Below are 23,483 nucleotides of genomic sequence, written 5' to 3'. Positions count from 1 at the left end.
TCCTCAAGTGGTATGATGATTGTCCTGATTCTCATAGAAGTAAGTCTATTATTTGAATTTGGGATTATGTAAAGGACAGGTGAATGAGTACAGCAGTGGTGGGGAACATTTTTCAGTACAAGGGCCAAATTTCAGTCTGAAAAAGGTCCCAAGACTTACACATCCATATGTTATCAAAGCCAAATGTGATACTCACCAAATTAAAACCTGCTCAGAAGCAAGCATAAGCAGCATATCCACTTTTCTTTCAGTTCCTGCTCCTTCTCCCCAGCAGGGAAAAGCTCTTATCTCTGATCAGCTGCAGGAATGCAACCAAATCTTGTGAACTGTCCCATCATCTTAGACTGTTGAGGTAACTCAACTGACATTTTAACAAAGCAATGATTTCATCTTCACCTCCCCCATTAACTTTGTCTTAGCTATCTTCATGAAAGGTGACAGTGACTTTGTTTTACAAGCAGTCATGGTCAAGGACTTCTTAAATACTCCTGAAAAAACAAAACCCCACTAACAGGCAGCTGAGAAAGTAAAACAAAACACTAACACACTAGAAGAAAATAAAACAAAAATAATGCAAACACTGATATCAGAATAGTAACACTGTCTTAAATGTGTTTAAAAAGCTGAAAATTTGGAAGGAGGATGAACAATGACTGGTCTGTATCACTATCTTCTCTGGAAGTTCTACATTGTTTAAATTTAAGACATAAATGGAGACAGTGAAACTGTTGCCTCTAGTACATTTTAGCAAACCAAAGTACTATGCATGATACACATAGCTACAACTTTGAAACTGCCATGCCTGCCTAATATTGTTTTTATAATTACCATCAATTCTTCGTTCACACAGGACGTTTTGCCAACTATCTCTCATTCCAGAAATTTTCCCACGGAGGACTGTGGAAGAAGCTGATAGGCCAGATGGTAAACTCATGTGGGTAGTAAGTGACTCTCCTGAAAGAGGTTCCCCATCCCTGATACACGGAATTACAGTCAACACTCAGGCACTCAGGAAAGACACTCTTCATTGGCTTCCTTAAAATAGAAGTCGCTGGTCATGCACAGTGAAAACTTTCTTATGCTGTTTCCAGCCTTCTTTAACGCCTGTGCAAAATTAAGGCACCAAGTCCCTTATCAACCTTGGAATCCTACTAACTGTAAGCCATTCCTGTGTAGCCTTATCAAATCCAAAATTTGTGCCATGAATAACTGATCTATCACATTATCTAGGGATTGTTTCTTTCAAGGCATCCAAGAACACTAAGCATATTACTAGGCATGTGTCCCTGACCCCAAGTCTGTTTACCAGAGCCACAGAACCCTTTTTCTGCTGCATAGAACATTAAGTGTCAACTGGCACCAATGGAAGGTTTTTCCTGAGCTTAAGCAATATGCAAGAGACAATTTTCAGGCAAAACTGCTTTTTGGGAAAGAATGCTAACCTTCCCCTCCCTGACTGCTGTGGCTCTCCACACTCCTTCACTATATGTCATTAAACTTAGAAAAGGTGTTCCACTGGTGCCAATGGAAGTTGTTTTTCCTCAACTTAATTGCACGGGATGGGAGCAATTAACCTTCAGGAGGAAAAAAAAAAAGAGAGAAATGGGAAGAAAGTGGACAACTTAGTGGAGAAACTTAGTGATACAGAGAAAATTGATTTTTGCTTTCCTAAAAAGATTAAACATAAAAGAGGGCTCACTATTAGTATCCCAACTATGTGTTATAGCCTGATTGTGCAAAAGTGTGAGATCAGGCTTCTCATATCCCTGTCCTACATTCTGGCACACAGAAAGGTGGTTCATAAGCTTCCTAGTCAGCTACTTATGGGTGGGTTGGGGTTTAGAAAAAAAAGAAAGACATCCCCACCCAATGGAGAGCCAACCCAAGAGCTTACTGAGCAAAGAAAGGGACAGAGAGTCTTCCTTGCACTACTGCCACCTCCTCCCCATTCTCTTTCTAGGCTCTATTTGTCTCTACCACACTTCGCAGTTCTAGCTCCATTCCAGCTTCTTATTAGGACATATGCTGCATATGTCCCAGTCAAAGAAACTCTATTACCTGTCAAAAACCCCTTTTAAAGGGGTCCTGGTGTTTTAACAGCTAGATTAGAAAACGAGGGTGGGGTGCACTTTTCCAAGCAGCTGGAGTCTCAGGAAAAAAGTACAAGGGATGCATCATGCTGAGCTCTACCAGTACAAAAAAGGAGAAAAAAACAAAAAACAAAAACAAATGCAAGATGAGCTTTCCATGAAGAGAGGTGATATCTCACTTTTGTGAGCAAAGATCATTCACACTTTTGCTTTCCCTGTACAGCTTACATTTTGACAGCTGGCTGAGTGCCGAAGAATTGAGGCCTTTGAATTGTAGTGCTGGAGGAGACTCCTGAGAGTCCCTTGGACTGCAAGGCGATCAAACCAGTCAGTCCTAGAGGAGATCAACCCTGACTGCTCTTTAGAAGGCCAGATACTGAAGAGGAAACTCAAATACTTTGGCCACCTAATGAGAAGGAAGGACTCCCTGGAGAAGAGCCTAATGCTGGGAACAATAGACAGCAAAAGAAGAAGGGGATGGCAGAGAATGAGGTGGCTGGATGGAGTCACTGAAGCAGTTGGTGTGAGCTTGAGTGGACTCCGGGGGATGGTGCAGGACAGGAAGGCCTGGAGGAATGTTGTCCATGGGGTCGTGATGGGTCGGACATGACTTTGCGACTAACAACAACAACAAAATAAAGTAAAAGAAAAAATGAATTCCCAAATGATTCCCTGGATGGTCTATATCCAGGGGATATCTGCTGTACTTTGTGTTAGCATGAAGCAACTCACCATGGCCAACAAGCCACAACAGATTGTCATGTCATGCGGACCAAAAGTGTTTCTTGTAGGGTCACTTGTTTATGGGCAACAGGCCAATCTGACATCCCATATCTCGTTGCAGGTGTTATTGTACCATGATGAACTGTCATGTCCTCAAAGCTGAACAACAAACCCAAATGTGGCTACAGGGAAACACCAAGCAAACAGCTGAATAAGACTGGTAAAAATTTCCTACATCGATGAGCTTCTTTGGGTACTTGCTGGAGCAGCTGTCACAATAAGCACTTTGGAGTGACCTCAGATGACTCCATCTTCTTGTCTACTCTGAACTCTAAAGCAATAAACACTGACAGAACCTTTAAAGTGTGCAAGTGGCACATGGGACAGTTTGTCCTTGGTGCACCACCTTTTTCTATTGTATCCAATGTTTGCACAGATACTGTCATCCTTTTTAAAAAAGTCATTTGCAAGTATGCAAACTTACTAAATTAAAACTGTGCCTTGTCTATGTACTGGTGAGTATTTCCTGTCAATGTACAGGAGGCACTATCCAACTAAATTGATGAAACAAGGCTGCAAAGAGGTTAATTTGTTGATTTGGTTACCCCTGACAGCTGTCAAATGTCAAGCTGTCAACTAAAAGCAAAGCTGTAAAGAGGCATTTGCTGGCAAAATGGGGCAGCCTATATATGACCCACCCTTTTTCAGTGAGATCCTCCAATTTTTAAGGTTGTACCTGACCTGCACCTTTTCCACCTGTTCCTTAAACTCTCTATTTATGGGAACATGAAGTTTTCAAAGCTAGCTGTTTTCAAAACTGAGGCTCTCTTTCAAAATATGGTTTCTTGATGAAGGTACCTGATTTTTTAGCTGAGTCAAAATACAATTTTAAAAGGTAGCCTACATTTTAACAATGAATTAACCTAAATGCAGCTTTTTTCACCTGGTTGGTACCTCCTACACTTTGACAGATGATACTTCCCAGGACATTGATGAGATAAGGCTTTTCACTTCGATCATCTGCAAGTAGACAATTGCAAAACACTGGCTTTAGATTGTTTCAAGGATGAAAATATCTGCAGAAATTTCAGACACAAAAAGAGGGCAACAAACTGATGATAGCTGTCCCAGCATACTGATTAGCCACTGCAATGGATTTGTCAGTTGCCTTCACTTTGATGATCAAAAAAGGGATAGCATTTTCTGGGGGGAAAATGGGGGATAAGAAAGCCGTGACAAGTACAGAAGAGTTCATTAATAGCAAGGGAAGAAGAGGCAAGACAGGTCCTGATGCAGAATCCCCTGGGATATTCACAGTGGAACTAAGAAGGAAGGGGGGCGGGGAGGAGGTGACAGCCCACAGTGAGTTCAATTGTCTATCAGGTGCACTGTGAGTTGCTCAAGAACCACAGTGTGTAGTTTACCTGAAGGGTGGGTTGTTATGATGTGCAATCACACCCAATATGAAGTATTGACATATTTGGTTTCTGTAAATTCAGCTATAAAATCATAAGGCAGAAGCAATGAACACATGCACATGGAAAAAAATACCAGCAGCTATGTTAAGTCTCCTACAGTTGGGTTTACAGCAGAATGAGTAAAGTAGTACAACAGAATTCTAATTAATGGTACACAACACAAACATCTAATTATGGAGTCATTCCCTTAGGAGAATCTCAAGAACGATGTCTACTAAAGCAATATATTCTGATCTTCATTCACTTGTGTGTACTATGATTTGGAAATAAAAATTCCATATTAAATCAAAATGCTTTAGAAACAGCTTGCTGATGCTAATACTAGACAGTAAGGATTTAAAAAATAGTATGTATGAATAAAATCAGCAGACACATACACCTGCAGAAGCATACACAGCAAAGATGAAGAGAGAAAAAAATTTAAATAAAAGGATACCTGAAAATATTAAGGAGAGCAGAAATCTACTTCCCTTATATGTACTAGTTTGGATCTAGTTGAAGTTAGCCGAACTTAGTTCCCACTGAAAACAATGACATTGTTGTTAATTCTGGACTAGCTTGTACTATGATTTTAGCTAACTCAGTCTAGACCCAAACTCAACAATATATAAGCTAGTTCCCTAAGAAAGACATACAAATTTTAGTAAGCCAGAATCAAAGGAAACTGTACTGGCCAAGTGTTGTGAGCTAATTCACGTGAACTTGCATAAGCAGCATGAAACACATTGCGGCTACAAGTTTACATCAGTAAACCTCATGTTCCAACTGCCAAACCACCTCCCTAGGCAATGTAGGGCTACAAACTTTGCTTTCCAGAATGTTTGTAGACAGGTTTATTCACATTTTGTTTACAATGGAGCCCACAATTATTCATTAAGCTTAGTTCAATTAGGGATTTTACCACAAGCTAAACTCAATGCACAATATTGTTTTTCTTCTTACCACCATATTCTTAGGCAACCTTTGGCATTTTTCCAGTCATTTAAGTTTGCACCACATTCCCTAAACAACATATTTACAATATTCTTTCAACCCATTTATAGCAAGTTGCTTTATTTTGAAACACTCAATTCACCATTAGTGAAAGATGGCTCAGTCCAAGAAAATCACCCTCTATATCTAAATGGAAGAAATGCACTGCAGCAGCCATCCAAGCAGCTGAACTATATTGCAGGTATAACAGCTTCTTCCTACAGCAATGCTAACTACTTAAGATTTTACTCCTTTTCCTCTCTGCCACGGGAGAATCTTTCTTTAGCGCATGCTACACACTCTTAAGTAGCACTAATTCTCAACCCTGATGGATTTCTTTTGGCATGCAATGTCCATCTCACTATGCCATGCCAAATGCTGCTTTATCCTTCCTTTTCATTTGTTTCCGTTCTCCTGCCCCCCACCCTCCCCCATCTATTTTTAGCTGCCTTTGTTCTTCTGTCAGTTCAGTCTTCCCCTTCCAGTCCTCTCTTCTCCCTCACCCAGAAGACCAAATTGTGCTTCATGCAAACTGCTATAGAAGAGCATTAGATGTGCTAGCTCACTAGACACATACACTGTTCATTATATATTTAATGCCCACTGCCCTGACTTCTTGGTTCAAATACCATTTTTCATTCTAAAAGGAGCAGCATGGGAAATCACCGGAAATGCCAACTAGGCTCTGAATGGCTGCAGATACACAGGAGTCTCCATGTATACATACTTTCTTCCTGTAGTAGGTTACAAGGTGTCGTTCCCTGTTGCCACAGAACCATACAGATGCCTGCCTGGTAACCAAGAGACCAGGCAGCCAGCTAACCCATGAGTGTGCCTTTGAACTGGCCAATCCAGAATTATAGTGGGAAATTTGGTCTATTCCTGTAGCATTTAGACAAGTCAGCTGGGTCAAGCACTATCTGACTATCCTGGATGACATTTTGAATTTGAGGTATTGTACTTCTACAATACTCAAAAGTGCACTACTAAGGCCCTGTATAGCCATCTGATGCAAATTAACCAAGAGGCAGGCACTTTTTTGTTTCAAACTATGGGCAGCAGTTAGTTCTTTCTGCTTGGCCATCACTCAGTTTGGTGTGTCAACTCTAATAATCATCACCTACCATGATTCTCTTCTCTACTCTGGCAAAAAATAACAAATCAATGATACTTAGCCATTTTAAGACCCTATAGAGGTTTGCCACCAAATTGCAGCAGCAAGGATGAAGGAGAAAATTGGTAATGGGTATCCCAACGAAGCTATCTTTCTCTTCTGAAACAAGTGTGCACATGTTTGAAGAACAAAAAATGTAAAGTCTAATTTTGGAAGTAATTTCCTTATTTTTGTAAGTGGTAATTCCTCACTTTGTTAAGAGCCTACTGCATAAATCTAGTATGTTAAAGACCCCTTTAGATTTGCATTTATGATTACTTAAATATACATGTAAATAAGGATGTGTAGCAACAAGGGTTGCTCACAGATACCCTAAACACCACATAAGAAAAAAAAATCACAGATATGACTGTGTGGCCACTATATTAAAAACTTCATCAGGAGAGCTTTAAACTAAAACCTATAGGGGAGGGAGATGTGCAGCATGGCATACTATCACCTAGCAAAAACCTATATATTTCAGAAAAATCCTCAAGCAGGAACCAATGCCAATCTCCCACAAAACCTAGGAAGAAAACCAGGGCACAGCAAAAATGAACTTCAGTGTCTCTACACCAATGCCCAGAGTATGGGAAACAAACAACAAAAACTTGAGCTCATAGTACATGAGGAAAATTACGATCTTATAGGAATAACTGAAACTTGGTGGGATGACTCACATGACTGGAACTCTACAATTGATGGATACAACCTGTTCAAGAAAAATAGAAAGGACAAAAAGGGAGGTGGAGTTGCACTGTATGTAATAGAGACATATATCTGCACAAAAATACAAGAGGAGGAACTTAGTAGCCCCACTGAAATCATCTGGCTGAATTTAAAGAGAGCAAAAATAAGAAAAACATACTTATTGGCATATAATTACTGTCCACCCAGTTAAAAAGGGACAAGGATGCAACATTCGAAAAGCAACTTGCCAGCATTTCCAAGAATGAGGTAGCCATCATGGGGAACTTCAATTTCCCTGATATATGCTGGGAGACAAATTCTGCCAAGCATGGCCCCTCCAAGATATTCCTGACGTATTACCAACAACTTTCTTCAGCAGAAAGTAGAGCAAGCTACCAGAGGATCAGCTTTCCTCAATTTAATACTACCTAACAGGGATGACCTGGTGGACAAAATAACAACTATGGGAACTCTGAGGGTAAGTGACCATGTGATACTTGAATTCTCAATTATAAAGGAGACAAAGGGTAACTGGAGGCAAACAAGCATCCTGGACTTCAAGAAAGCCAACTTTAACGAACTTAGAAAAGTGATAAGCGATGTGCCATGGCAACATTTCCTTAAGGGGAAAGGCATACAAGAAGGGTGGGAAATCTTGAAAAAGAAGATTCTCTAAGCACAACTATGAACAATTCCATCAAGAAAAAAGTGTAGAAGGCAGCAGAGGAAGTCCACATTGCTCCACAAAAAGTTAAGTGACAGCCTGAAAGTAAAAAAAAACATTACAGGAAGTAGAAGCAGGGCCAGGCCATGAAGGAAAAATATAAACAAATAGCAAGGAATTGCAGGAATAGTATCAGGGAAACTAAAGCAGGAAATGAGCCTAGAATAGCAAGGGATGCTAAGCACAACAAGAAAGCCTTCAGATACATCCAGAACAAAAGACATGAGAAAGAGAAGGGTGACCAGGTACTTAAAGTGGATGGCAGAGTGATAACAGATGAGGGGGGAAATGCACAGGCGCTCAATTCCTACTTCACCTCAGTCTTCTCCCACAAGGAAATCTGCAGTCAAGTGGAAGTACAAGTTGGAAGTGAGAGATGGCAGCCCAATATTGACAGACAAGGAATACCTAGATGGATAAACACTTTCAAATCTCCAGGGCCCAACATACTCCATCCCAGAATCATAAAAGAGCTTGCAGAGGAACTCAGAACCACTGGCTATTATCTTCAATAAATCTTGGAAAACAAGAGAAATGCCAGACAACCGGAGAAGGGCTAAGGTTGTCCCTATCTGACTGGTCTACAAGGAGAAAGATTTGGAAAAGAAGTAGCTAAATTTTACCAGAATTGGGTCACTAATAAAGGAAAATTAAGGCCTGAGTATGAATTGGCTCCAGTTTCCAAGATACAGCTTCAGGTCAAAATTGCATCAAAATAATTCAAAATTACAAGGGGGATGTGAGATTATGCTCCATAACTTTTCTGCAAAATGTGATATAGCAATGAGAATGGTGCCACACCAATCATTATAAATTTATCTTTTTACTGATACCAATAACATAACTCTCTATTTATTTATTGGCTTTCCATGTAACATTTTCATGCTTTTTGCATTAAAAACTGATAAGCTCCAACATCTTTATCATTATCTGAGACTAGAGAGGAGAATTCTGGTGGATCTGGAATTGGCAAGTCCTCATCATGGGGCACAGGACACAGTGTGGATGGAATGTTTGGGTATTTCACGGTCCACTTCTTCTTTCTTGTGATCCCTTTTGCAATTGGGGGAACCATGCAAAAATAGCACTTGCTACTATGATTGGTGGATTCCCTCCACAATATTGGGATTGCAAAAGGCATGGACGTTTTCTTCTTGTTTAGCCAATGACACAGATAAGTTGCATATGTGATGCAATAATAATGAGGGGCCCAACCATTTTAATTGTTCTGCCGTACTTTGTCGAGAAGTTACAAGGCATCATGATCATCAGACACCTCCCTCCCTTGTAGGCAAACAGACCCGCCTGTGTATAAATATTGTGAAATTATCTTGAAAACTTTAGCCAGCCAGCACCTTTATCACCTGTTTTCTCATTCATCTAATCAAAATATGTAAGAATTAGCTCATTTTATCTCGGAGGTCAATAATTTCCCAGAAACTGTAGACCAGTGTCTTCAGAAAGGGGGAAAAAAGATGAACCTAGGAACTATAGACCAGTTAGACATAAAATTCTGGAGCAAATTATTTTAAAAATCCATCTGCAGGCATCTTGAAGAAAATGCAGTGATTAATAGAAGCCAGCAGGGATTTATCAAAAATAAATCCTGTCAAACTAATTTAATCTCATTTTTTTGACTGGGTAACTTCCCAAATGGACAAAGGGAACACTGTGGACATAATCTATCCAGACTTTAGCAAAGCTTTCAGCATAGTGCCACACAATACTCTGCTAAGCAAATTAGCAAAAACTGGACTAGATTGAAAAACTATCAGGTGGATCCAAAATTGGCTGCTAAATTGGACATACAGAGTGCTCATCAATGGCACCTTCTGAAATTGGATGGTGGTAACTATGGGGTGCCGCAGCATTCAGTTCTGGGCCCAGTGTTCTTCAACATCTTTATTAATGATTTAGATGAGGAAGTACAAGGAAAGATAATCAAATGCAGATGAAACAAAACTGGATGGAATAGCAAACACCCTAGACGACAGAATGAAGATCCAGGGCAATCTTGATAAACGTGAACACTGGGCTGAAAGCAACAGAATGAAATTCAATAAGGACAATCACCAAGTTCTCCACTAGGAAAAGGAAACCAAAGGCATCGATACAAGATGGGGAATGTGTGGCTCAACAGAATTGAAAAAGAAAAAGATCTCCGTGCAATTGCGGACAATAGGTTCAACATGCACCAACAATGCGATGCAGTCACCAAAAGGACAAATGCTATTTCGGGATGCATTAACAGAAGTATTACTTCCAAATCATGAGAAGTAGTAGTTCTTCTATACTCCGGTCTAATCAGTCTATACTCCGGTCTATACTCCGGTCTATACTCCGGTCTATACTCCGGTCTAATCAGACCTCATCTGGAATATTGTGTCCAGTTCTGGGCACCAAGATTTAAGAAAGATGCAGGAAAATTTGAAAGGGTCCAGAAGAGGGCAACAAAAATGATCCAGTATTTGGGAACACTGGCCTGTGAGGAGAAACTGAGACAAATGGGCATGTTCAGCCTTGAGAAGAGCAGACTGAGGGGGGACATGATATCCCTCTATAAGTACCTCAAAGACTGTCACAGAGAGGAAGGTCAAGATCTCTTCTTGCTGATGCCAAAGCATAGGCCATGGAATAATCAATTCAAGTTGCAACAACCCAGATTCAGGCTGGGCATCAGGAAAAGCTTCCTCACTGCCAGAGCAATATGACAGTGGAACCAGCTGCCTAGAGAGGTAATGGGTTCTCCCACACTAGTGACATTCAAAAAAGAAACTGGACAGCCATCTGAGTGGGAATGGTGTATCTTGGTGTCCTGCAACAGCAGGGTGCTGGACCCAATGGCCTGCATGGTCCCTTCCAACTCTACTATTCTATGATTCTATGACTATAAATGAAATGCCCATGGTCTATTTCTGGGGGAGGTTACATTGGAATACCATGATCCTCTCTCTTTGACTGTATCAGGAAGGTAAAACAGAGAAGGAAAAGGAATGAAAAAATGATGAAAAATGCCAATTAAAACATGGTTAAGATTGCACTGTACTGTTCTGTGAAACAGAAAATGTTACTATCCCACCTATCCAAACGTGCTGCTCACTGAATACATAATGGAGAATCTGCACAATGAGTTTACAATCTTGCCATGGAGCATCCAAAGAGACAGTGAGTAAACAATAGATCTTTTTACCTAGAATGACTCACTACATTACTGGAATTAAACTGAAGCTCAATCCAGACAAGACGGAGGTCCTGTTGGTTGGCGGATCAGGTTTCGGGGAAGGTGAATTGAACCTAGGCCTGAATGGGGTTGCACTCCCTCTTAGGGACAAGATCCGCAGCTTCGGAGTGCTCCTCGACCCAGAGCTTTCACCGGAAGCTCAGGTGACAGCGGTGGCGAGGAGCGCTTTCTTTCCGCTTCGGCTGATCCATCAGCTGCACCCCTACCTGAAGTACGACTGCCTGGCGACAGTGACACATGCGCTGGTGCCTTCCCGACTTGATTTCTGTAATGCTTTCTACGTGGGGCTGCCCTTGAAGACGGTCCGGATACTTCAATTGGTTCAAAACAGAGCTGCCAGGCTGCTGATGGGGACTGGGCGTTATGTTCACATGACTCCAGTTCTCCGTCAGCTTCACTGGCTTCCCATTGAAGTCCGGGCCCAATTCAAGGTGTTGGTTATGACCTATAAAGCCCTTAACAGCTTGGGTCCTGGTTACCTGAAGGAGCGCTTATGTCCATATATGCCCGCCCGCTCCTTGAGATCAGCAGGAGAGGCCCTTCTCCGGGAACCCTCCGTGAAGAAAATTAGGAGGGTAAGTACTCGGAGGAGGGCTTTCTTTGCGGTGGCGCCCAATCTATGGAATGCACTCCCCAGAGAGGTCTGCCTGGCGCCGTCGTTATTTGTTTTTCGGCGCCAGGCAAAGACCTTTTTATTCAAACGTTATTTTAATTGTTAATATTATTTATTTTATTCTTTGGCCAGGGAGACTTAATTTATACTGTTAAATTATATTGTTTTATATTATGTTATTTATTTCTGATTGTGAGCCGCCCCGAGGCTTCGGCGAATGGGGCAGCATAGAAGTTCCATAAATAAATAAATACATAAATTACAGCATGCTATGACAGAAATTGCTTAGACTTGAATCTAAATTTTCAGAGTCTTTTAAGCTCAGAGATGTAACTCTAACATGGACTGTTATTCAGACATATTATGGCAACAATCAAGTTTGTAACAAATCATTTATACAAGTTCAAGTAGGTCTTTCTGCAATGTTTTTGGGCACTTGGAGAATGTTTTCAGTCTATCATTTAAATATTTCAGGAGTTGGTATAGCTTCTGAATGGAAGTTCTTGTTCAAATAGCTTCTGTCCTTTGTGAAAAAGGAAATTTGGTATGGGCTTCTTGCCAGGTATTCTCTTTGACTATTGTATAACAACAAAATGATGTAAAATGCCACAGGTATCATTCTATTTGTTAAGCATACTGTTGAAGCACTCTTCACCTTATGGAAGCAACTCCACCCTGCCAGAAACTCCTCAAGGCTAGGAGATGTTCTACAATAGCACCCCATGCATCAGGCATGAGGAGTTGCTGCTGAAAAGAAACAGTCTCTTTCTTCAAATATGCACAAAAATGCTTTACAGTCACATAAGGTAGAAAGGATTAGTGTTTGGACATGACAAACGTGTTTTTTCTGTGTAATGAATTCCTAGCACTGTTAATTTGATGAAAAAATCTTAACATGAAAGTAAGGTAGAAGCAGTCTCCATGACAGGAATGTGTGTGTTTTAAGATGCAATGCTGTTCAACTCAAATTGCATTTCCCAGGTGACCTGCATTGTCCTGGGTTTGACTGAGACCATCCAGAATCAGAAACACATGGGAAGCATTGGCTATTAAGAACAACTGATTTTCTTTGAAACAAACTTGGCATATGGCAAACTCTTGAAGCTAAGATATTAAAGACCTATTTTGTAAAAACTGAAACTTGCAGGTTAAGATACTAAAGATCATTTTAAATATTACTACATTACCAAGCACAACAAAATAACTTTAGTATACGAGTTCTATATATGGATAAAAGACAGTGAGGACCTTTTAGTGAGGATCTGCAAGGAATCATAGTATCTCAGTTCTTCAGAGCTAATGTCTACATAGTACAAGCAGGCTTGCCAGAATTTAAGCTGCAAGAGGAGTTAACTACAGCTTCAATAAGAATTAAAAGACAATTAGAATACAGTTTAAATCATGGTGACTGAAAACCAGTATAAGCTGGTTTAAAATCAACAAGAAAAAAATGACAATTTAAATCAACTTTCTTACTGAAGCTTAAAATATTTCCTGAACAATGGTGTAAATCAGACCACTATATACTGTTATCATACAACTGAGCAGTTTTATTTACACTGCTTCATTCTTATATGCATTGCATTTTTCTTCTCATTGTATATTTTGCATGCTTTCCTTTTTGAAATATTTAAACAAGAAGTATACATTTTTGCAAGCTATCCAACCCATATAAAGTACACATATGTACTTAATATAGATGCATCACTTGGCACCCAAATAAATTGTGCTTTATATTTCCCAGGAACACTCTTATAGGAAACATATAAATGATTCAAGAGATTTATATTCATTCATATTTTGCTCCATGTATTAAATGAAAAACTGAGAAAGGGAAGAATTGTTAAAATTAGTTACCCACCTTGAATACCTCAGAGAAGAAACCAGATCCTATTTTCTCACAGGAAAAGTCATCAAGTCGTGTAAGTCTCGAGAAGGCACTTATCAAGGCCTTGTATGAAGAAGTCCAAACTCTACCCATCTGGGACACGGTCCCATCACCTCCACCAACCCCATCAAAGTCTTCAGCTCGCTCCAAACGTGGTGGAAATCCTGCTATTGAATTCCGCTTACTTCGATCCATCTTGCAAACAATACGGTTCCTTTAGAAAGAAGGGGATCTCTCACATCCTAGGCGCTCAATTTCATTTTCTTCTCTCTGGCTGGATACTAAAAACAAAGGATACATAACTGAGCCATTTTATTTCCACACAACCAAATAATACTCAAATGGGAGAGCAGGAAAAAGAGGAAAAAAGCAGTGGCTTCTAACTAGGTTGTGACAAAGAAATTAAGTGTGCTCAGAAAAGAACATTTTGCAAAATTAGGATTTTTTCCTTTTAAATCAAAAAGTGGACATTCATATGGGTGGACAAATAAGTTAGTAAACCATGGTGCATTTCTTTGCAAAGCTGAACTAATGTGAATACTATGACTTCTTTACACCGCTTGTTTCTCCATATCCAGCTAAGAATGAGTGGATGTTCTCAAAAGCTTTTTTCTATACAATTGGAGCAAGGTGTGCTTCTTATTACAAACCCTGACAGAGACATAATTAATATTAGCCTGAATCACTATGATGGGGGACATCATGAAAATTAAGCATAAGCTCACCTGAAACCTTTCATTTAAAAAAGGAAACCATGTGGAATTAGTATGGAATGCAATTAATATTTCATACATTCCATGATCAATCCTATTTGAACAAGTATATCAATTTGTTCTCAATAAAAGGTAACTTTTATACTATATGTTTTTCAAAAATGAAACATGACCAAGTCTTGGTTCAACCACAAGACTGTAAAGTCTCAAGGTTGTTTCTAATAAAATACATGCAGGTTTAAACATGTTCATACTTTCTGCTAAGAAGGTAATCCTTCTGAGTTTTGAAAGATTTCAGGAAAAAAGGCTTCCTTATACTTTCTACAGAACAGCCATTTTCAGCAACCCCCGCCCCCTAAACTAAAAATATACCCCATGTAGTAAATCAATACCTATTCTTTCCAATACAAGGAGATGCCACAATACTACCTGCCCTGTAGTCATTATCAACATTAACAAAACAATTTCTAGGCACAGTGTGTGTACACATTACTCACTGGCAGCAGTATCACAGGCATAGTCCAATAGCTGTCCACAGTCGTCAAATTACCCCTATTATAGCAGTGCTGGTTACACTGCTGGTACTTAGTTTCAGATCCTTCAAGGTATCCTTTGAAGTCAAATGCTATAAAGGTAAAGGTTTCTCCTTGATGTTAAGTCCAGTCATGCCTGACTCTAGGGGGCGGTGCTCATCTCCGTTTCCTGGCCAAGGGAGCCAGCGTTTGTCCTCAGACAGTCTCCATGGTCATGTGGCCAGCATGACTGAACACCGAAGTGCACGGAACACTGTCACCTTCCTACCAAAGTGGTACCTTTTTATCTACTTGCATTTGCATGCTTTCGAACTGCAAGGCTGGCAGGGGCTGGGATGGAGCAACGGGAACTCACCCCATTGTGCAGATTCAAACCGGCGACCTTTCAATTAACCAGCCCAGCAGCAGAGCAGTTTAAACCACTGTGCCACCTGCTTCAAATGCTATAGAAATCCATAAAATTGGGTTGACCAGAAACTATAGCAGGACAGAAAGAGTGTATACATACACACATGCACCCGTGCACACATACACCCACCATGGGAACCAGTATCACAGAACTGAGAGGTTTTTCTGTGTAACAAGGGGATGCAAATTGGGGAGGTGTTTTATATGCATTCCTATACAAAAGAATTGTTTATCCTATAGAATACTAGACACAAAATGTGACACTATGAAAAATTACTATGTGTCACACTTTTCACAGCATATTTATTTATTGATTGATTTGTATCCTGCCTTTTTCCTACAAAGGCAGCTTACATCATTCTCCTCCTCCATCTTATCCCCACAACAACAACCCTGTGAGGTAGGTTGGGCTGAGAGTCTGTGACTGGCCCAAAGTCACCCAGTTGGCTCCATGGCTGAGCGGGGACTAGAACCCAGATTGTCTGAGTCCCAGTCCCATGCTCTTAACCACTACACCACACTGGCTCTCCATTGGCTGGTTCACCACACTGGCTCACCACATTTTGCACCAACAAGATTGGTATTTTAACAATCTTCCAATTCTTAAACATATAGAGTAACACAAACGGTTAAACGTATCTAGTTAAAATTTTCCAAAATGTCATTAATTTCTGCAGTTTTCTTCAAATCTACATTAAACAGCATACGCAGAAATCCAGACTTCTGAACTTATATTCTATTGAACTGCTTTGGCAAGTCATTTACAGGTAATTTGTTACCCTTTACAACTTCCTCTGTAATACAAAGGATACCTTCCACTCATAAATTAACATTTTAAGAATGCTTTGACAATATTAAGTATAATTCTCTTTTATATCTTAACCCTAAGTATTTTACTCGTCACTTTAATCAGGGGCTGCACATATTAACCTGAGTGTATGTAACTTCTATAAGCAATCACTGGTGCTTCAAAAAGAAAATTCCTGGTCTAGTTAGCATGATCATATTTCAAACTACCCACAAATGGTGTCAGCATTCCAAAAAGGTGTCTGCTTTACCCCATACTACTCTGCTTCAGTCAGAGCCTATAAAATGGCTACATTCTGAACAAGTTTGATGGAAATTCATTTGTGTTATAAAAGTTTGTGCTGAACAAATAACTCATTTAATGTCTTGTATTAGCAAAGCAAAGTCTGAATTCACTAAAGTGACAAGGCATTAACTTCCTAGTTGGAGCCAGTGTGTCTCAGATTACTGCTTCACACAGGACAGGCTGGTATGTTAAAGTTGGAACCTATTTAGGGGTGCAAAAAATGTCAAAATCCATGATTAATTCCTTTAATACTTCTGCCAGAAACACACAAGTTTCAACTGTTATACTCATATTAAATGGAACAGATCAGATTTCTTGGAAATGCTTTAACCTGGTTCTGCCTCAGAGAGGAAAGACTCCCTAAGAAAATCAAACATTTGCTTCTAGTGAACCATGAAGCAGAAATGGAGTTGCTCTGTATGTTATAAGGCAGTAGCTAGTAACTTCAAGAAGTGAAGGTATTACAACTCTCTACTGAAGCTACACTCAGCATACCTTTACTTACCCACCCCCCCATTCAATACTTTATCCTAATTGCTTTGCCTCTGCTCTGCCCCCAAAAGCCCTCACATCAGCCATGACAGCTAAAGGATCATGCACACCTGGAAGCAGTACACTTCTAAATACCTAATATTACTAACAACTGGGTTAGTGGTGTTAATAACATGGCCTACCCGTAGGCTTCCAAAGGCATTTATTCTTTGTATTTGTATTTCTTACCTGCCTTTCAGGACTGCAGTCTTCTCAAAGTGGCTAACAATAGAGAAAACAGGTAGAGTCTGAACTCTGAAGGACTCTTACCTCCACATTTCCTGTTGCAACAAAGCACCCATTAACAGAAGACAATCTAACAAAGCTGAGGCGCAAACCATTTGCCCCAAAACAGGAACTACTTGCAGCACCAAAGCAGAGTCTGAGTTCCAAACATTAAACTCTCCAAATCAATTTCCTCTTCAGTTAATTTGCTACCAACACACTCACTCATCCTGTCTTCCCTTCAATTCCCATCTTTCCCTTTTACCATCTGCCTGTCTCTCTCCTATGTAGCCCAGTCCTCTGCCTCCATCATGAAGCAAGCAAGGCTTTTCCAGGCCAATCTATAGCCATCTACAAGTATCCTGATCACTACCACCTTGGCTCCACCACCTTAGACTCTCCCCACTCTGCCACAGTGCAGGCACCAATGTAACACCCAGTATATATCTGTAAGGAGTATTAATTCCTCTCCATATTCCTGCATCTCCCCTGGCTTAGACTCAACCTCTTAATTTTTAAAGCTTTAACAATTCAACCAGGTCTTTCACAGAACTCTTAAGGTAGAAAAACTTTTCAAAAATATCTTTGCAGAAAACTATTTAAATTCCCCAGTCTTGTACATGCATATTTTAAATAACTTTTAAATAGCTAAAACAGCTATTAGCATATTAGATATAATGTCAGACTGGGAGACCTGGAGTCAATTCCACAGTTAGACATGAAACTCAGTGGGTGACTTGGGATCAGTTAGTCTCTCACTAACCTATCATAACAGGGTTACTTGAAGAATGAATTGCTATAGAACCACATAAACTATTACATGTACTCTGAAGGATAGGATGCTGGAATATAGATAATACAACTATGCAGTTTTCTCAAAGGATTTATCTCAAAGTCAGAGAGACAACACAAGTTCTTTTTTTTTTTTTTTAAGTAAGATCAGAAGCCTATTTAGCTTGGAAATAAGGAAACTGAACAAAAATGCTTTGCCACACATCTTCATAAGGAACTGCCACGGTCAGCTTTTCTTTTTCAATTTATAGCAGTGACAGGGAACATGTGGTTATCCAGTTCTTGTCAGATTACTATCCTCATCATAGAAACATAGAAACACAGTGAGTCAGAAGGAATCTCCCAGGGCATCTAGTCTGACCTCTGGGTCCATTCCGCTCTGCTCATGTAATCCCCAAGATGTGGTTGCCAATTTTTCCTAAAAACCCTCAGTGATGGGGCCTCAACCATCTCCCATAGAAGCCCATTCCATATCTTATGAGTCCTAACCAGCAGGAAGTACTTCCTGACATCCAACCTGAAGCATGGTTCCTTGAGCTCTTTTACTATTACTTATGTTGACTAGGGCTGATCAGGGATCTAGTCCAATGGCAGCTGCAGAAGTACATATTACCCACCACTGATTTTTAGGATATCAGAAACTAGTATCATACTGCAATCAAGATATGCTAAAGACTGTAAAATATGGGGATTTTATAAAGACCTAATAGCTTTTGATCAAGTGATGCTAAAAACATGAGAAAATGATTAAAAGAATTTATGAGTTCTTACTTGACAGGAAAATGGAAGGGGAACAGGTTAAGGAAACTATGATAACATGGGCACAAAATTTTGGATAGAATATTGAATTAGAAAAGTGGCAAAAGCTATGGGAGAGAAATATTAAGGTAACTTTAGCAACTTCGTATAAAAAAAATTTATATAAAATGTTTTATAGATGGTATTTGTCACCAAATTGATTAGCTGAGATGTTTCCAAATATGTCAAACAGATGTTGGAAATGTAAACATGATGTGGGTACTTTTTACCATATGTGGTAGACCTGTGAATATGTGAAAAAGTATTGGATTAAAATACATAAATGGCTTGAGGAAATGCTACAAAAACCCTTAGCTTTTAAACCTGAAATTTTCTTGTTAGGCATTATACCGGAAAATATTAGCAAACAAGAAATGTATTGGATGCTACATTTAATCACAGTGGTGAGGATTGCGCTTGCGCAATACTGGAAGAGTGAGGAACTACCCACGGAGGAACTGATTTTAAAAAAGATTCTGGACTGTGCAGAAATGGACAGATTGACTCTATTACTGAAGGAGAAAGAAGATACTGACTTCTATCAAACTTGGGACCTTTTTTATGATTGGCTGGAGAAACGGGACTTGGCCTAGATTTAAAGATGTTTTTACATTTTTATAAATCGATTTGAATATGATTATAGAATGTTAAAAAGATATGTTATAGGGGGCTGACCCAGTACGTCCGATGTATTCGATGATTGGTGTTTTTTAGTTTTTTTAGTTTAAAATCTTAATAAAAATATGCAAAAAATGGAAAGAAACTAGCATCATACAAAATTCTGACAAGGAATATGTGATAAAGCCAATGGACATGGTTTTCAAATAAATTTGGTCCCTTACATTACAACATTGCAGACTTTCAGACATCGCTAGAATGCCTCCAGAAATGCAAACTAAGGCATTTTAACACAAGCTACAAGTTTAAGATTGCTCTGTACATCAGTGATTTGCAAAACTTGCAATAAAACTGAATACATGGCTTGTTTATATTATTTAGTCATAGTTGACTAACTTCACCTATGCCACAAGAAATTCAAAAAGGAAAGGTGAAATCTAGGCCATTAAAAATCAGTGGGTGTTGTGCTATCAAGAAGCAGATTGAGACCCCAAGAACCTTCTAGACTTTCCCCACAACTGGCAGTTCTATTACAGGTAAGTCATACTTAAATGATTGTTGTAATATTCTATCAACAGGAAAATGGCTTTCTTTGATTGTCCACCTATCTCCATGACATTTGCACTGATGAACACTGTTCACTATGTATGCTTGCACGATTTTAATAACTTTAATTTTTAGTTAATGGGCAAAACAATTCTAAGCTCCCTAAGCATTTCTGCTGGTTTCCAGAATTGCTTTTTGAACCACTAACTTGTTCAAGCAATGAATCTGGCTTGTGCAACAGGCAGAGTGGGAGCACTGAAGCAGTAATGGAGAAAGCCTGGAATTCCAAGAGATAGCTAATTGACTGCTGAGGGAGACAGGGCTAAGGTTGAATCCAAACAGAAGCCCACTTGCATAACCAGACTTTCCAATCTTCTCCTCCCACTTATGAAATCCTATCCTCATGATCTCTTCTAGATCCCCAACCCTCCCAAGCATAAAGGGTCACACAGAGAGCTTCAGGGAAAAGAGGAAATCTGTTTAACCAGTAGATTCTCTTCTGCTTGTGGACAGTCACCGCTGGACCAACCCAACCCTTAGACAAGATACACTGCCCAGGTTCCAAGGTCCAATTCTTAAGCTCTTTTGCAAGAGTGCATAATCCGTATCATTTAATGCATATTAGTTACACTTTAACTGTGAAGAACGTCCCAAGTATGCACTCTTATATTATACATCTAACACTGTTCAATAGACCACATTTCTTTTAAAGGAATAGACCTTTCAAACTCTGGAGTCAGACTACTACAGGTTCACTTTACCAATCTTCTGAAGCAGGGATGAGCAACCTGATGCCCTCCATATGTTTTAGATTTAGACTACAACTGATAATCTCTGACCATTAGCCATGCCTGCTGGGACTGACTGGAATTGCAGCCTACAATATCTAGAGAACATCAACTTGCTTACCCTTGGTCAAAACAGTTATTTCCCACATGGAAATGGTTTTTGCATCCTTTTGTAGAACTGCACACAAAATGCAAAGTTCTTCTGTATATGCATACATACTGAAGCCATAATTCAGGTCAGAGACCAACATGTCAGATAATGATTCATTGTCCCCTTCCTATTCTTTCAACAGTATAAATGCATCCTTATTCAGTTAGTGACTCAAAGTATTATAGTTTGTGCCATAATCTATAATAGTTATACTATGAATGCAAGTCAGTCATGCTTTAAAAGATGAAATGAGAACAGGAACAATATTACACACTGTCAATGCTATTTTTGTGCCCAGTCTTGTTCTTCAGTTTTTCAAAATAAGTATGAATTATAAACACATTCCAAAGTTTGATAAAGCTATCTATTATGTTCCCTAGCAACCCTCCTCAACTCAGTTTTTTTTCTAATTGAAAGTGATGCAAATCACCTTTACAAAAACTACTTAAATGAGTACACCTATTCAGAAAAACACTGCACACTAAATGTGCTAAATATGTGTTCAGCACAGTTAATGCAGCTTGAGATGCAGTTCTTTGAATTCAGAAGGAAAAGCAAAACACAAGCTGATAACACTAGATTAAAAGATATAAACACTTGTTACGTTCATAGAATAGCCAGACATATTACCATATGTTATTCCCCATTACACAATGTTCACACTTTCATGCCAAGAACAAACAATGGAAGTACTTGATACATTCACTAGTGTACAAAGGTTGTCTCAAACTGCAGAATTTCTAATTTACTTTGTGGATCTGCAAATCCAGGTGACACTGGAATTAAGTCCAATCATAAGCAGTTTAATTTTTGGACTGTACTTTCTGAGCTGTATGTGACACAATTAATAAATGGAGTAGTAATTTCACTAAGAATGAATTTTACAAGATCTACAGGAAGTATTCCACAAAGTCAAAGAACATGGTAGGAAATATTTCAACTTCAGAAGTAGTTAATCAGCAGATAACGGCAAAGCCATATATAAAAAGCAAGTCTTCCTTTATATTACAGGTTACAGTAATAATAATTTGCATTAGTATCTTTCATCAAAGTTCTTCAAAACAAATTCATAGAAGCCAAAAATCTATATGCAACAAAGTCAACTTAAAGAGTAATGAAAACATCTTAGTGACCATTTAACTTCTCCATTCAAGTCAGTCAGTCAACCCTTCTGAATTAACAGCTACCCAAAAGCAACAGTCACAATGCAATGGATTAAGTGCCACCTGATACCCTCAACTGTATCTACCAAAACATCCCTACAAACAGAAGCTTATTTAATAATGCTCAATATGATAGCATAGATCCCGTTTCACTGGGCATAATATTCATGCTCCTATGTCAGGGGTGGGGAAACAGAGATAGGAAAGTCATTTTCCTTTCCCTTACTCTTCATCCGTACTCCACACAACCAGCCAGGTGGCCCAACACTCCTCCATCTTCGATCATTTCCCGCTGAGGGGCCAAGACAGGTGCTTCATATTACTTTTTAGGGCATTATGGGGATGAGTGGTAGCAAAACAGAGAAAGAGAAAATAAAATTACATGTAGTATTGTCAGACTACAAAAGAATCCCCTTAGCCTCATGTCCATGCCCCGTACACAGATACTATCTTTCTTTACAACATTTCCACACCTGCCTTCAGGACATTCTCTCAATCTTTTCTTAATGGCTCCTTACACTCTCGCCACCACCCCGGCTTCTCACGCACCCCAATATTCGTGTCCAAGACAAAGGGAGATGCATATTCCATCTATGATACCTCAGAACACAACGGAGTCACCATCCACTTATCTCTCAATGCACTCTACCCTCCCTTTCCGGCTCGCTGTCACCTACCTACAGCTCCTACTCCACATCCTCTGTATTTCCATTTCTTTCCCCCAGCTCGTCCAACCCCCTACACACAAGTGTTCCAAACACACCAAACCACTCGCTCTCCTTTACCTGCCTTGAAATGGAGGCGGGGCGGTGGGTCACGCACACCAAAGGACGGCTCATATTCACGCGCTCTTCAGGAGGCGGACAGCGAGGATTCCAGCCGCGCGGCAGTCAGGGTCTAACACCGCGGGAAGCATGTCAAGGCAGGGTGGGAAAACATTGAGAAAAGCTGAGTCGGGCCGTTTTCAGCGCAAACGGCAACTAAGTATGGGCCGCGGCAGTCTCGGGCCCTGCCCCACCACCTCCCTTCGCCGCACCGAGAAAAGAAGAACGCGTACAGCACGGTCCAGAGGCCGCTAAAAGACCATCTGAGTCGCTTGCTTGGCTGGAAGCCACCATAGGACGGACAAGGGCGGAGCCCGACTCTCCTCGAAGACATTTACCAATCGACATGGCCTTGAATTTGATGGACGGTGAATATAGCCAATCATAATGGACATTTTTTAATATACTACCGACGTCTTGGCCACCTTGTGATTTGACAGAGAACTTGAGTGACAGGCAGTTGACTCAATCGCACCAACAGCCTCGACCGAAGCTGAAGAAATAGTGGGATGGGGAGAAGGCTGATACTTGAGGACGCTTCAACTCCATTGGTTATCAATCGAAGGAGGATAATAAGCAGGACACGAGGCCTATCAGAGTCCGCTTGCTGGTGACTGCAAACTATGTGAACCAATTCGGAACTGTTTGGATGGGCCAAGCGGGGTGCAGCTGTCAAGTGAGCAGCCGTCGTTAATTATTGCAGGGCCAGGACGGAGTCGTTAATTGCT

General features: G+C 40.0%; 1 protein-coding gene across 5 annotated transcripts in view; it reads right to left on the bottom strand.

Annotated features, from left to right (window-relative positions):
• Nucleotides 1-23,024, bottom strand: part of TESK2 (testis associated actin remodelling kinase 2) — an 85,171-nt gene extending 62,147 nt beyond the window's left edge. For 2 of the 5 annotated variants that reach the window (XM_044441953.1, XM_044441994.1), the window contains exons 1-2: nt 22,717-23,023; nt 13,546-13,853 (exon numbers count right to left, since the gene is read on the bottom strand). In XM_044441953.1, the coding sequence (XP_044297888.1) occupies nt 13,546-13,767 (222 nt within the window). In that variant the 5' untranslated portion in view covers nt 13,768-13,853; nt 22,717-23,023. Of the gene's footprint in view, nt 1-13,545; nt 13,854-22,608; nt 22,630-22,716 lie in introns of those variants that run through there. The other 3 variants (XM_044441984.1, XM_044441963.1, XM_044441974.1) reach the window with 3 other exon arrangements.
• Nucleotides 23,025-23,483: the final 459 nt, after the last annotated feature.

Source organism: Varanus komodoensis, unplaced genomic scaffold (assembly GCF_004798865.1).
Source record: "Varanus komodoensis strain SLA01 unplaced genomic scaffold, ASM479886v1 scaffold1, whole genome shotgun sequence".
NCBI lineage: Eukaryota > Metazoa > Chordata > Lepidosauria > Squamata > Varanidae > Varanus > Varanus komodoensis.
Note: the sequence above shows the minus strand (reverse complement) of the source record. Positions and strands in the feature narration are given on the sequence as shown.